The sequence below is a fragment of the Uranotaenia lowii genome, chromosome 1, assembly GCF_029784155.1.
Source record: "Uranotaenia lowii strain MFRU-FL chromosome 1, ASM2978415v1, whole genome shotgun sequence".
Taxonomy (NCBI): Eukaryota; Metazoa; Arthropoda; class Insecta; order Diptera; family Culicidae; genus Uranotaenia; species Uranotaenia lowii.
In genome coordinates, this window is record NC_073691.1 from 54,797,482 (window position 1) to 54,812,454 (window position 14,973).

The 14,973-nt window shown below is 35.6% G+C and overlaps 1 protein-coding gene across 4 annotated transcripts in view; it reads right to left on the reverse strand.

Annotated features, from left to right (window-relative positions):
- LOC129752115 (monocarboxylate transporter 12-like) overlaps positions 1 to 14,973 on the reverse strand; it is a 308,960-nt gene that overhangs the window by 35,924 nt on the left and 258,063 nt on the right. Inside the window, exon 2 of one of the 4 annotated variants that reach the window (XM_055747908.1) lies at positions 11,481 to 12,218. The exons of the other annotated variants lie outside the window; for them this stretch is intronic. Within the exon in view, the coding sequence (XP_055603883.1) occupies positions 11,481 to 12,018 (538 nt within the window). The 5' untranslated portion in view covers positions 12,019 to 12,218. The remainder of the gene's footprint in view (positions 1 to 11,480; positions 12,219 to 14,973) is intronic. 4 annotated transcript variants of the gene reach the window in all.

Here is a 14,973-nt window from a genome sequence, read left to right on the forward strand (position 1 = left end):
AGCAGTACCTTTAGGCTTGTTGGCTGCGGCATTGCGGCAATTTACGTTCACAAACAATATTATACTGTAATAACCCTCTCGGCTATCAGCTCCACCCAATTGTTCCGGGGTGGACCTATCGACCTTCGCGCTAAACCATCTCGGTTGCGGATCCTGGGACTCCTCCTGATCGTCGGTCGTGAACTCACGCTTCCTAACCGCAACGGGGCTCGAGACGGCATCGAGAGTAACCCTCTCAATCCGCGAACCTCCCCGGGCTCTGGCGGTACCTCCTGGCTGGCCATGGACTTTTGGCTGCCTGGCCTATGCTCTGGCTGGTCCATCTCCGCTGGCTCGGGGACCCTAGGTTGGCTCGTCTCGGCGCTGGCTGGTTCTCCATCAGCTGGCTGGCCCTCTTCGATGGTCCTCTGGCTGGTGCATGGTGGCTGGGCCCTCGACCTGGCTGGTCCTTCTGAACTGGTCGCTCATAAACTTGCTAACCGCAAGTATAGAGAGTACCCCTCTCACTAACTCTTTGTTCCTAAATTCAGACGTATCTGGGCCCATAACCTGTTGAAAACGCAGGTTTCAGTGCAGGGCCGGAATAAGCCATCGGGAGGCCCGGGGAAATTTTTCTCGGGGGGGCCCTATGATTCGATTTTTTTCAAATGCTATCCCAGAGAATACAAAACATTTTAAACGTGTTAAAGTACTGGAGTTGAGTTCAGTATACTTTCTTCAAATAGCCATGTTGCCTGTTCAGAAGATAGTTTCAATTAAAAATTGTTAATTAATCACGTGCAAACATTGCGAAAGAGTATAGAAATTTCTCAAAAACGAAAGCTCTGATTTAAGCTGCAAAATGCAAAATTTATTTCTCATTTTTTTATACCCTAATCACCAACTAAAACTTTCTAATTTAGAAAAATGACCGCATAGACATTTTAAATGATTTTCATTTCATCATTGATGTCTGGTTTGTGCATCATCGAAAAATATTTAGATGAAGATTTGAATAATATAATCAAGAAAAAAAAACAAAATAATTGAATTCATATTCCAAAGAGATACAGATAGAAGAGTTTATGAATTCAAAACTTGAAATCAGCTTATTTTCAGAACCACAATTCAGTGTCTCAAATCTTAATATCAAGTTTTGAGAAATAAAATTTGAATGCAATTGAATAAAAAAAATAATTTAAAGTTGCAATCAGAACCAAAGCAGGAATTGCACAAAATATGAATTTCAATTTTATATCTTTGCAACATAAAAAAAACCTTTTCATATGAATATTATTCTCATCAGCTGAAAAAATTATTATCAAACTGTTATTCTAAATATGTCATAAGTTCCATTCGATGCCCTCAAAGCCTAAGGGGCATAGGTGCAAAAATGATCGATTAAAAAAAATAAGAATAGAGATTAAATGTTTGAAACATAGAATCAGTTATCTCTGAAAAAAAGTCAATCCAAATGAGTTTTTCACCTTAAACAAAGATCCTGAGTTCTCGAAATTCAGAAAAAACATAAAACTGAACTCCAGTAATTGAAGAAACAACACAAGACTTGAAAATCTTGAGTTGAATCTAGAAAACGATAAGATTTAAAACATAGAAATACTTATGTTAAGAAAATCACTCAATGATATTAGCAACTCTTCTATGAGACCGTTATTATTGTAATTTGAGAATGATCATTTGGAAAATGTTATGCTGAATTCAGGATATTTACTTCAGTAGATGTAAAATCAGTTGAAAATGTTTCAACACGAATGTCAAGTCTAAGACTGAAACTGGAATGGAAATTTAATAAAGAAACTCTGTATTGTCGATTAGTCTAATTTAAGTAACTAGATCTTTTTTCAAAGATTTTATTTTCAAAAATAGGCAGGGAAAAGGTTTTAGAATTTATAAACCAACGGAAATATCAATAATATTGATGAAAAGTTACTCCCCGGGTAAAATTCCAAAATGTTTATCATAAAGCTTATCTGTTCTCTCTTAGCACTGTGAGCCAGTTTTGGCGAATTACCTGCTATTTTAGTGCAGTAATCATTACTTGGAAACGTGATAATAAACATTATTATTGTGCAAGACGTTTGTATGTAATGAAAATGCGGAGATTTTGTGCTTTATTTTACCTGTTTTGTACAGAATGACATTACATGACAAAATATTTGGTGTTTTTCCTCATATTCTTCTTAATTTTATGTAATTTTTTTTTAATTGAAAATTTTGAAATTCAATACCGAGATTTTCACATTCTCAGCCCGCAAAATGCACTTCACTGCTTACTCTAGGGGGCCCCCTCAACTTATTTAAGAGAAAAACTATTCTAGATATTATTTCACGGGGACCCCTTTAGTTTTTATATTTCAAGGTTTCATTCCGATTTTTTAATTTTGATTTCATTTCATAGATTTGTATAAATTGAAGTAGTATGATTAAGAAAATGTTAATAATTTTCTTCCCCTAGGGGGGCAATTGCCTCTTTTGCCCCCCCCCCCCCCCCCCCTTAATCCGGCCTTGTTTCAGTGGTGGAATAGAGTTAATCTTTATTCGTTTTGTTCGTCAAGTCTCAAATTGACTCAAAGCATGCGGAACCAAAACAAACAGTTTTGGTTCGCCGACGGAGCGGCAGATTTCCTCTGCTGAAACCGTAAGTCAAAAATCTGTGTTTCACGTTTTGCTAATCTAAAAATGCAAAAATGTGCAAACTATGTCAACTTTTCAATCCTCTTTTTAAAATTTATCTGGAGTGACTTAGACAATTCTGACGGTTCATTTATTGAAAAGTACGGGTTGTAAACCATTTTTTTTACATTTTTTGTGGTCTTGATATTAAAAAAAATCAAAAAAATATATCCTTTTGTGCAACCTACACAACCTCTTGGACACTAAGCATTCTTTTAAGCATTCTAAGCATTTTGAGCATTCCGTAGCTGATCTACAGTCTTCATTCCGATGCAAGTTTTTCTAATTTTTTTCTTAAACTATGAATAATGGAAAAGTGAAGTGTGGTAGGTGAATTAATTTTGAAAAACATATTTCAGTTACATTACGAGGTTTCCTTAACTATAAATTATGTAAAAATCTGTTGGGAAACAAGAAAGATATATAGCAGGTTAAGCCGATGAGTGTCAAATTGATACTCCAAGTACTGTAACGGGTAACAATTTCTTGGACGGATGAGGGTTAAATACGTATTCACATTGTTATATTTAAATGGTTATTTATTGGTACTTACAATAGTGATTATATTGAAGTTAGTTTTACCTGTAAAAAAGAAGGAAAAGTGAAGTTAATATTATTTTTTTCCGAGTTTTTTTTTCTATATAATGTAAGATACGATAGATTATTTTGTTATTATATTTGTGAATAGATGATAGAGATCGAAGCTGTCAACACATTAAAAAGTATTTAACTCGCATGGCTTTAAATCAGAAATATGAACTACAATACTGTGATAAAAAAACCAAAATTATGGTACCCACCACTCAAAAATAATATTCAAGCCAACAGCATGAAATTATTGATTGATCTTCTTATCGAGCAGTGTGAGAGATTGCAAAAATATTAAGTCCACTAGAAAATTTTCAAAACATCCAGTTTAAATTTGGAAGATTTGATCAATATTTTCAAATCACTTCATAGTTCAAAATTTTTAAAAGTCAATTTCACATTTAAAAGTTCTGGAAGTAAAATTTAACGGGATAGTGGGTTGACCTAATTTAATTGAATTGGTTTTTTATTTTATCGTTTCAAATTTATTTGAGAACTCATCATCTTCTTCAGTTTTCGAATGCTGTATTACTTAATACAATCCATCCTGGATAAGCGAGAACCTTCTGTAAGTGAGAGAGATCGTCAGATCCCGTGATTTTTCAACCACAAAATAAGTTTAAGTGAGAGTCAAAAACCTTTACAATTGAGAGTTTTTTTCCTGGTTATACTAAGAAAAGCATAAAGATGACATGTTCAACTGAAGTTCTGGTTCAAACTGATTTCTGATAACGAACTGAGATTGGAACTAGTAGAATGTAGCAGAATGTAGAATTAAAATCTCATAAAAAATAACCATCTGACAACCCAGCAAACTTAAAATCGCATTAGAAATGATAGCTGCATTAACAATGTTAATGCGAATCGCAATTCCAACCAAACAAGCAAACGATCGTAAAAATCGTTACTTAAAGTCGGTATAAATCGGATATGATAAAAAGTCTGCCATGTTTACAAATTTGTTCTCCCGCACGGGATTCAAGTGAGAAAACAACCTTGTTGTTCTCTCTGCGATAAGCAGTGCAACCAGATTGCTAAAAAGCTGATGGTTTATTTGGAAAAATTGTCCAATGGGAAAAGCAGCAAATATTGTTGCTGGCAACGGTTTGCATGCATTGAGAGCAAAATTTGCGTTTCTCGCATACTTTCAGGATGTACAATTGAGGTGTTGATAATCGTCCAATTCATAAAGCTTAGTTCTTTTAGAAATGGGACACTTTCTTTTGCTAATAGCTCGTTTACTAGTAATCGGACATTCAAAATTTTGACAGCATTTTGTTTCCTGTAAAAAGTACTATCCGACCTATTTTTTTTCAAAATTTTAAATTTACGCGTTTTTTAGATATTTACGATGCAAGAGAAAAAGGAAAAAATATTTTTGCACAGTTTCATTCAAAATCCATCGTTATCAAATTGATAGCCGACAAAACCGTTGATTATTCAAAGAACTACTGTGTGTGAGTGGTGGAAAAGTATGGAAATAGTGTCAAAAATGTCCACAAAGTTCAAATCAACCATTAGAGTGAAGCATATGATCGGCAACTTCGGCTAAGGGTCATCAGGGAAGTCAAGTCTCATACCAGCATTTTAAATTTTCAATAAGCGAAAAACTAAGGCTAGATCGCTGAAATTTACAAAAAAAAATTCTCCGATAAGCTGAAAGTATTGCCTCTTAAGGGGGGGTCGGGTCTAACGGGTATAAAAAAACACCATTTTCACGATTTTTTTCTGAAGCTATCGTTCAAACAAATGTATTCAAATTTTTTGCATTATACAAAGCATTGTTAAAAGAACATTTAGTAATTTTTTCGTAGAAAAATATTGAAAAATGAGCCGGTGACGGAGCATTTTCGAGGATGCCTTTTAGAAAACAGGATTTGCGGTGGACACTGTATCTCAGCACAGAATCATCTGAAGTCAAAAAATCAGAGCAAAATATTTTTAATAGATGTTTTTCTGGACCCCAACGTTTTTATTTAACTTAAAAATATTTTTATGAAATTTTTGTGGCTGTTTTTAAGTAAAAACTACGATTTTTCACTTAAAAATCCGCCATTTTTCACCTGTAAAGTCTCCCCAAAATAAAAAAAATCAAAAAAGAAAAACGTTGGGGTCTGGTATTTTATATATAGAAAATATGTTCCAAATTTGAAAAGAATCGGATAAGTAGTTTTCAAATGACGGTGTCCACGGAATTTAAAAATGTGCTTTCGAGAAAAACGCGATTGAAGTTTCTGCTCTTGCTTTCTTGCAGTGTAAGATAGGAGGAGATAAAGGCCTATAACTTCTACAGTTTTGCTTCAATTGACTTGAAAATTTGACACAACATTCTTGAAATGTTTTACAATAAGAAAATAAAAAAATAAAAAAATCGATTTTTTGAAAATGTTAAACCCTACCCCCCCCTTAATGAGTCATTCAAACCTAACCTCAAATAAATTTTTTTTGCTAGATCCACAGCTCGTAAGCTGTATATCTGGTTCCGAGGCTATGGGACAGGTGATTTCTGATGAACGACAAAACTTATGAAATACTCTATTTATAACAAATTCCAGCGTTCGAATCCCATACCACTTCTGCTCGTGGCAACATCCCAAGTATATTAAAGTATGTATTTGCTTATTATTTTGTATAAAATAAAATGATTTGCCAAAATTCTGTTCCTGTGGAAAAAAACAACAATTTTCAAAACGAAAACTATGGTTTTCACTCTTTTCAAAAGCCTAAAATGAGTAATCTTTTATGTACCCTTCGCAACCTACGATCTATACTAACCGATTATACTTTAAGTTCAATCTCCTCATGGTTTTACTTCGTTATTGCCAGATTTTGCCAGCAGAAATTCCATTCAAAACGCTCAAAAAGTGGCTCAAAAATAATCAATTTTTTAATTTCGAAACAGTTATATCCACTAAAGTGGCCTCAGTTTCTTTTAAAAGAGACGTATTGGTCCGAAAAGTATCATAAATTGAAGGAGGGGGATGTAGCCACCAAAAATACCTACAAAAATGTTTGCTGGGAATATGATATATAAAAAATGTACGTTATGGTGAAATAATATTGGTGTTGTACATTTATTAATGATGAACAAACACAAAAAATAACAACCTTCGAATGCAAATGCCACACAAGTTTTTTTTTCTCATTGTTCCGTAAATACATTTTGCTATAAAACCAATAATCTAGGAAAAGTCCTTCCGGTTAGGCCGTTATAAAAAAACAGTATTGAAAAGAAGAGGAAGATTAGAACGAACACAGTCAGAATTATAGACCATTTTCAGGAGATTTAACAGAAAAAGTCAAACCGTAAACTAGGGTAACTTTGATAAATATGAAATATTTCCACAGAATCATCAATAACTAAGTCGAATGTTTAAATAGATGACAACTGTTTTCTGCGCCTAACAGCCTATGAAATGAGTTTCACATTCGCAAAATTTGGTTTGTTTATAGAAAGTTTTGTTATAAGTAAAAATGTAATTTTAAAATCTCAAAATATCTGTTTTTTTTTCAAAGACTCGCAAACAAACATATTTTCTGATGTAATCAAAGCATTTAAAAGCTAACGGATTTTTATGTGAATGTTCAAAAATTTTTATTTGTATATGTAGATAATTGTGTTATTTTATTACCATTTTTTGGTAAAGTTTTGATGTTTAAAAATTGTAGTAATTATTTTTAATTTAAAATATATTTTAGTGTACACTGGACAACTGGTAATAAAAACGTTTTCAATTTGTAAAACAGGGTTTAGCATTGTTTATGATTGTTGCCCCTGAATGTATGCAGCATCATTGCCCATCTTTCGATTATAAAAGTGTTCCAAATTTTGAACTATACGGTGAGCAGGACCCGGCAACTTTACACGATTTGTCTATGTATCGTGTGACCAACATCTTTTAAATAAGTGTTCGTGAATCTCGTTTTTAAGCTTTTTTTCCTCAGATTTAAGCTTTTTTTGCCTTGAGAGCATAGGAGATGAAAGCTCAAATCTGAAGAAAAAAGCTTAAATCTGTCAAAAAAGGGGAAATCTGAGGGGAAATCTGAGAGATGTGCTCCATACGGTTTAAATAGCGTTGCCGCCGTCTGACGGTGAGTCGTAGCTTTCATCAAACAAAGCAACAACAAAATAATGTATGTGTTTTTGTGGAATACAAACAATTTACATACACTCATACATTATTTTTCTGGTGCAGTACAGGGTGTTCAATAAGTTCGAATACACTTTTCAACCAAATGGTGTGGCAAAACCGTAGCATATACATCTAACTTTTTTTTTAAGAATAATTTTGTGCTTTTATCAGACAAACTACTCCTGGTGTCCAAGAATTAATTTTCATTAGGTGTTCGTTTTTTATCAGCCTTTTCACAGCACAAGTACTGGTACAGGCAAAAAATCCAATTTATTGACCAAAATAAATAGTTTACAGGTCACCTGATCTGCCTCCCTTAGGCAAATTCTCATGATCATTGATGATGTCGAGAATATACAAGTACAGAATTCCTAAACTTGTCTCATATAAAGTCTATTTTTTCGTATTATGTATGAAATGTCGAAAAAGTAGCTATGTGCTAGCTGATTTTTATCGGAAAGCTTATCAACGTAATGGAGCATAGAATAATTGAACATCACAGATAGATGAAAACCATTCAATATGAGCTTGTGTAACTTTGTATTAAGTTTATATTGGTCATTAAAGGATTTCTTGGCTAATTTTGCATGTAGTGTTTATTTTTCTAGGTCATTTTACACAGATTAATACAGGTTTTTTGAAATATTGGCTGAAAATGAAAAGTGCCTTGCCCTTCAAATATAGCTCTCTTGGATTAGTTAGTTATATCATACATGTTGTCGAGAATAAACAAATTCAGAAAACCTACTTTGACTCTCTATAAAAATCGTCAGCATTCTTATGGGGAACGAAATTACAACAATAGAGGAGCGTACCGCGTACAGTGCACTCGAGAAACCGCTGAAGCTCATATAATTGGTTTAAGGTAAAAAATTTCCTAAACAAAACCTTTCCATTTGAGTAAAAAAAATTGTCCAGTGGATTTTGAATGACCGTTATTTTAATTTTTATTCGAACTTACTGAACACCCTGTATAATGCAACAATCAAAACAATCAAAAATTCGCCTCCACCACGAAACGAACTCGAGTCCTCTGAGTTACCCCTCCGACACCTTACCACTAGGAAAAATTGTCAGATGAAATTGCAAATGTTGGGTAACGTATCGTGGAAGAATGTTGTGATAAACTTGTCGCATAAAAGAGCATATTCGCAGTTGATAGTTGGAGTCCAGCTCGTGACCAAGGGTGGATTTCCAAACGCGTTGAGTCAAGTGCAGCTGACTTAAAACACATCTTTAGTCGCTTCTCGAGAGCGGCTGTTAATCCAGGATAATATAAAATGTCACAGTTAAGTCAGCGAAGGAACGATAACGGATTGAACCAGTATGAGGCGAGTAGGTCGAGATAGTACGGAAGAGAACCGACGTCCATCTAAATTTCAAACTTCTTGACTAAAGTTGAAAGTGGTACAACTTCTCCTCTAAAAACAAATGCCACTTCGGCACAATGGTTCCAGTTTTACTGAATATATTAGCTTGGGTCTTTTACGGGTTCGGCATTGGACCATTCCACGATTCTTGTCAGATCTTGATTAACTTATTCTAAAATTATCAGTGTAGAGATGGTACTGGCATGAGCGTTCGGCAGTCTATTGATGTACAGGCAGAATAGAAGCGCACTCAGACAAGAACCCTGTGGAGTGCCATCGATGAGCTTCCGTTCAGTTGATTGGCTCGTACCAAGTCATACAATTTGTGAGAACGACTGTTAAAAAATGATGATATAAGGTCTAAAGCTTCGCTTGTGAAGGAAAACTCGTTTTCTAATTTACTTCTTAGTAGGCGATGGTTGACGCAATTGAACGCCAAAGAGAAGTCCACAAACACCATGACTGTGCAATTACCTTTATTTAGACCACTATAAATGTCATGGGTAACCTGTGCAAGTGCGGTAGTGGTGCTGAAATTTCTTCTGTATCCAACCTGATGCTCAGCAAGAAGAGGAAAGGGTAGAACAGTTAAGATATTCAGTTATCTGTGAAGCACGACTTTTCGAATATTTTCGATATTGCCGGTACCACAATGATAGGGCGATAGTCTTTGGGTTGCGCGGAATCAGTAATCTTAGGGATGGGAGAAATATGAGCCTTTTTTCCAGATATTGGAAAATGATTTAGTATCGACTATGGAGTTGAAAGGTTCACAAAGGATGGGAAACACAAAAGGACAGAGGAGTTTTAAAAACCTAATAGGAATCTCGTCAGAATGTATGTCGTATATTTTGCAACTGATTTCACCAGCATAAGTGTGATGAAAACTAAAAGTTGGTCTACGAGTGACGTGGTTTTGTATCGATATAGGATGATGATGATGACGGATGATATTGGGTCCTCTCGAAAATCAGGACAAATCCTGAAAAATCAGGACACCTGACACCCCTACTTCAACGTCTCCTTCGGTACAAGATAGGGTTGTCCTTAGGGTTTTTATGTACTCGTTTAAGATTACTCCATACGGGTTTAAATGGAAGTTTGTGATCGAAGTTTTTAATTGCGTAGCTTTTTTGGCAGTATATACAAACGACCTGACTTTGTCACGGTGCGCGTGTATTCGTTCCATAGGTTATCATTTCTTGAGCGATTGGGATTTCTCTGATACAGAGAGTAGGCAAGGTTACATTGATACATTGCTTTAACCTGTTAGTAATTCAGGAAATGCGCTCTTCACGCAAAGTGACGGGTCTTTAAAGGAAGCATCTAAGACTAGTCGAAAGAAATTGTGACAATCAGCTTGAAGTTGCATATTGTCTATGTCGCGAAAACTTCTCAATAGTTTTGTATGAGGGGATGGTCTATGTGTTCTAATATCGGTGAGTAAAAGTAGTACCTCGTGATCTGAAACTGAGCTGCCTAGCAGAACTTTAGATTTGACGACGTGTTCAGGTGAGTCAGTTATCATTAGATCAATTGTAGTGGCACCGTAGCACCGTAGATTCTGTGATACGCGTGTAATCAGTTGGGAACAGATAGATGGCAAATTAGCAGAATCTCTTGTAGTGCTAGACGTGCTTTCTCGAAACGGACAGATGTTGGGAGAATGTTTGTGAGACGGTGGCTATTGATATACTTCCAAAAAGTAGAAAGATTTTTGGGTGAATATATCGTTCAAATACGGAGTTGCGCAGAGCTGAATATTCGTCCTCTAATGTCGATAAGAACATTTTTTTTATCTGTCTTACTTCCGAAGTAGCGTTTACGAGCTTTTCGTACCCGATTGCGGAATCTACGAAGTTCAGAGTTCCACCAAGGAAGCTTGTATATGACTGGAGGTGGATAAGTCGTATAGAGGGGTTGTGCAAGCGTAGTACAGAAAGCATCGCATATCGAAAGCATATCATCGATATTCAGATCTGCGGAAGCTGATTGCCAGTTAGTCTCATCTAACAATTCTGTAATACGTTCGACGTTGCTGTGCGCAAAATCTAAATTTTGCCTGAGACTAGTACCCGTGTCTATATGCAAATCGACAGATGATGGTGACGGTCAGTGCTTAATATTGCTTTTGGCGGGTATACCAGTTCAGCTTGGCCGGGGTTGTTTACAAAAATGAGGTCGACGCCTCTACCATTTGCATTTACAAGGAAACACATCTTCGATAACTTCGAAGCTATTGTCGATTCGATCATAGCGAGGCCATGGACGCGTTCATTGGCAGAAATTCTCGTCATAGCTCCATTACAAATTTGGTAGATTATAATATCTTCTACTGCAATAAAGCCTTGACTGGTTGCAGTACTCATGATATGGTCAAGCGCGAATATGTGCAACGCATACAAAAAAGTTTCGCTGTTGGGCCTGGAGTAGACACAGAGCAAGTAGACGTAACGGCCTTGGTAAAAGTTATGGGTTGAAAATAATTCGGAGTTGGAAATATCGTCTCTCACTCAACATCGTCTCAGTTATCATTACAATGTCGTAGTCTATCCGTGCCTGAGTTTGTGTCAGTAAATGTAAGATATTGATACAATAATACTTGATTCAAATGAACGCTTAAAAACGTTTAAAATTTATCATCAGTACTTCAATAAATAGATACAATGGATAAAGAACAGTATTTAAAATTAAGAATTTTGATAATTTACTTTACCTGTATCCACAATGCTATCGATCCGGTACCTCCTTCGGGCCGCCACAATCACAACTCCTACCGAAGTTTGCAGGCCGTGGGTAAGCACATGAATGAAAATTCCAACCACCACAATTATCCACCCCCAACCGCCCTCCGGGTAGTAGTGCTGCTTGATGGTACTGGAAGTGCTAGTATTAGACATCCGACTAGAGGCACAATGCCCCCCGGTTCCAGCACCTGCAGCCGGTACCTGACCATTGCTGGTCGTCGACGTCGTTGTGGGTTGCGTCGAGTTGGTGGCGCCACTGGTCGTCGTGCAGGAACCGGATCTTCCGGTGGCTGCCGTCGTTGAAGCAACTGCCCCGAGGGCGGCCGCAGCAGCCAGTGCTGCCAGGGGCCCATCCGGAGGGGAGGTACACTTGCCCAGATCAGGTACGGCCGAGGTCGGAGGTGGCGTGATGGGCTCGTCGAATACCAACGAGTGGGCATCGGCACTGGTGGCCACACCCGAATCTTCGTAGGTGGCATAATTTTCATTGTGGAAAAGTATCCGCATGGTGGATTCTCGTATCGATCTTTGGTGTAGGTTGCGGTTGGGCGAGGTACGAAATATCTGGTCGTTAAAATCTCACGGGTTTGATTGGCACTTTTATTTCACGCGTCTCACATTTTTATTGTTTTTGGGTTAATTCTAAAGCTTTTCTTATTTTCTTCTACGGCACTTGCAATCACATTCTCATAATTTTAAGAAGCTATCTTAAAGAAAGGAAATACAACGTATTTTTACGATATATCTCTGTTGTTTTTCTATTTGTTTAACTATTGGTATCTATAGTTATTGTTTAACAATTGATTTAGTAAAAATCGGTTGAGAAACAAGAGAGATATAGAGATTTTAAGCGAAGAGTGTCAAATTGACACTCAAGGTCTGATTAGAAAGTTTTTTTGTACTGGGCTTAAAAATTAATCATGCTATATTGAAGATTTCTAGAATTCATTGAGGGTACCCGAAGATTTTTTTTTATTTGGATGCACCCATCCCAGCAAACATTTATGAAGGTATAACGCAGGAACAACAGAATTATTGAAACAAATATACCAGATGAAAAGATTGTATTAAACTTACCAAAATAGCATATAGCTACAAAATTGGAGGCGATATACCTACAATGACAAGATTCCAACGATTCGATTTTCCAACAAAAAGCAAAATGAACGAAAAAAAAAATTGCCTCGACCGAGATTTGAATTCCAGTCCTCCGAGTTCACAGTCCGGTGTCTTACCACGATGCCAACTTTATTTATTTATTTATTTATTTATTTATTTATTTGACGTCAATCATTTGCGTAGACCGTTTTACATGTTTGCCTTAAATCTATATAAGTATAATGTTATGATAGAAGCACTCTCTTCAGTTCATTTTTGTTCATTGTTATATCAATTATGGTGCCGTATTTGTTATAGCAGATCATGATCTTATTTATAGGTCCATTTTGGGCATAGTTTGTTCTTTGTTTATTTATGTAGAATAGATTCCTGTTTCTTAAATACCGAGTGGGAGAATAAAAGTTAAGTTTTTCTAAAATGTTTGCATCATTTACTCTTTGCCCAATAACATCATTTATAAAAGCTAACATTGCAAACTCACGTCGTTTATCAAGACTATCTATTTTAATTAACATACATCGAGATTCATACGAAGGTAGCTGATACGAGCGCCAACCTAACCTGCGTAAAGCATATAATAAAAACTGTTTTTGTACTGACTCAATGCGGTCTTTATGTGTACCTTGATATGGAGCCCAGACAACACTGCAGTACTCAAGAAGGGGCCTAACATATGTTACATACAGTGTTTTGATGGTATAGGGATCATTGAATTGAAAACTAAACCTTTTTATAAACCCGAGCATATTACTTGCCTTGTAAATTATGTTATTGTAGTGTTCTACAAAGGTCAGTTCAGAATCAAGTATGACTCCTAAGTCTCTGACTTGATTGCATCTTTCAACAGATTTTTGACCAATGGTGATGGTGTCCTGTCTTACATTTCGCTTTTTAGTAAATGAGATTGAGATGCATTTTTTTTACGTTTATCTCTAGCAAGCTTTTTGTACACCATACATAAAAATTATCAACTTCTCTTTGGAAGGATTCAATATCAGATGGTTTACGTATTTTCATGAAAAGTTTCATGTCGTCTGCATATATTAAAACATTTAAATGATTTAAAATGTGTTCGACATCATTGACAAATAAAATAAATAGTAAAGGACCCAGATGGGATCCCTGTGGCACTCCTGATGTAACATGCACAACAGACGACAAATTTCCTTCAAATCTTACTAGTTGCGTTCTTCCGTGCAGGTATGACTGAACCCACTTTAATAATTTATGATTGAAACCTATTTTAGATAATTTGAAAAGCAATAAAGGAATATCAACTCTATCAAATGCTTTGCTAAAATCAGTATATAATGTTTCAACATAATTCCCTTCATCTATGGCATTTATCGAGAAATTTACAAAATTTAGTAAATTGGTGGAAGTAGAACGTCCTCTAATAAAACCATGTTGTTTAGTAGTGATTGCATTTTTAACTTGAGAAAAAATGTGTTGATTAATTATTGATTCAAATAACTTAGGGATGCAAGATAATATAGCAATTCCACGATAATTTTTAACATCTGACTTTTTGCCGGTTTTGAAAATTGGAACCAAATACGATTCTTTCCAAATGGGGGGTAGTATGCCGCTTTTTAAAGATGAATTGAACAACCAAAACAAGGGTTTCACTAACTCATTTGATAATGATTTCAAAAATACTGGCGGCAATCCATCAGGACCTGCCCCTTTAGAGGCGTCTAAGGTGTTTAAAGAATTCAAAATTTCATTGGGTGATACATTATCAACAGTGATATTTAATGAAGATTCAGGGAGATACGAGAAATAATCATAATCTCGATCCTCTTCATTACGGGTTGTGTAAACATCTTGAAAAAAATTAGCAAATAAGTTACTGATTTCCGCAGGATTTTTGCCGATTTTGTCGTTGAACTGCATTTTTGTCGGAAAATTGCTAGACTTCTGTATATCTTTAACTAGGCTGAAAAATGATTTTGGGTCTGATTTGATATTACTTTCTATTCCTCTATTATACTCCTCGTGTGCGATTTTCATTTCTATATTTAGTTGATCACAGATAGTCAAATATATTGTGAGGTTCATATCATTTGCATCTTTTTTATAATTTTTATGGGCTTTCTGCTTTCTATTTTTAAGATTAAGTATCTTCTTACTATACCACTTCGGATTTCTATTCGGCTTTTTTCTACGTTTTTTGGGTACTGCAGACTCTAATATATCGAATATGTTTTGGTAGAAAAAAGTTACAGCCTGATGTGTTGATAAACTACGAATTCTACTTTGCCAATCAATCGAGTTTAATTTGTTTTTAATTAGTTCGTAGTTTGCATGTTTGAAGTCAAAATAAGGTTCAGATAAATTGTT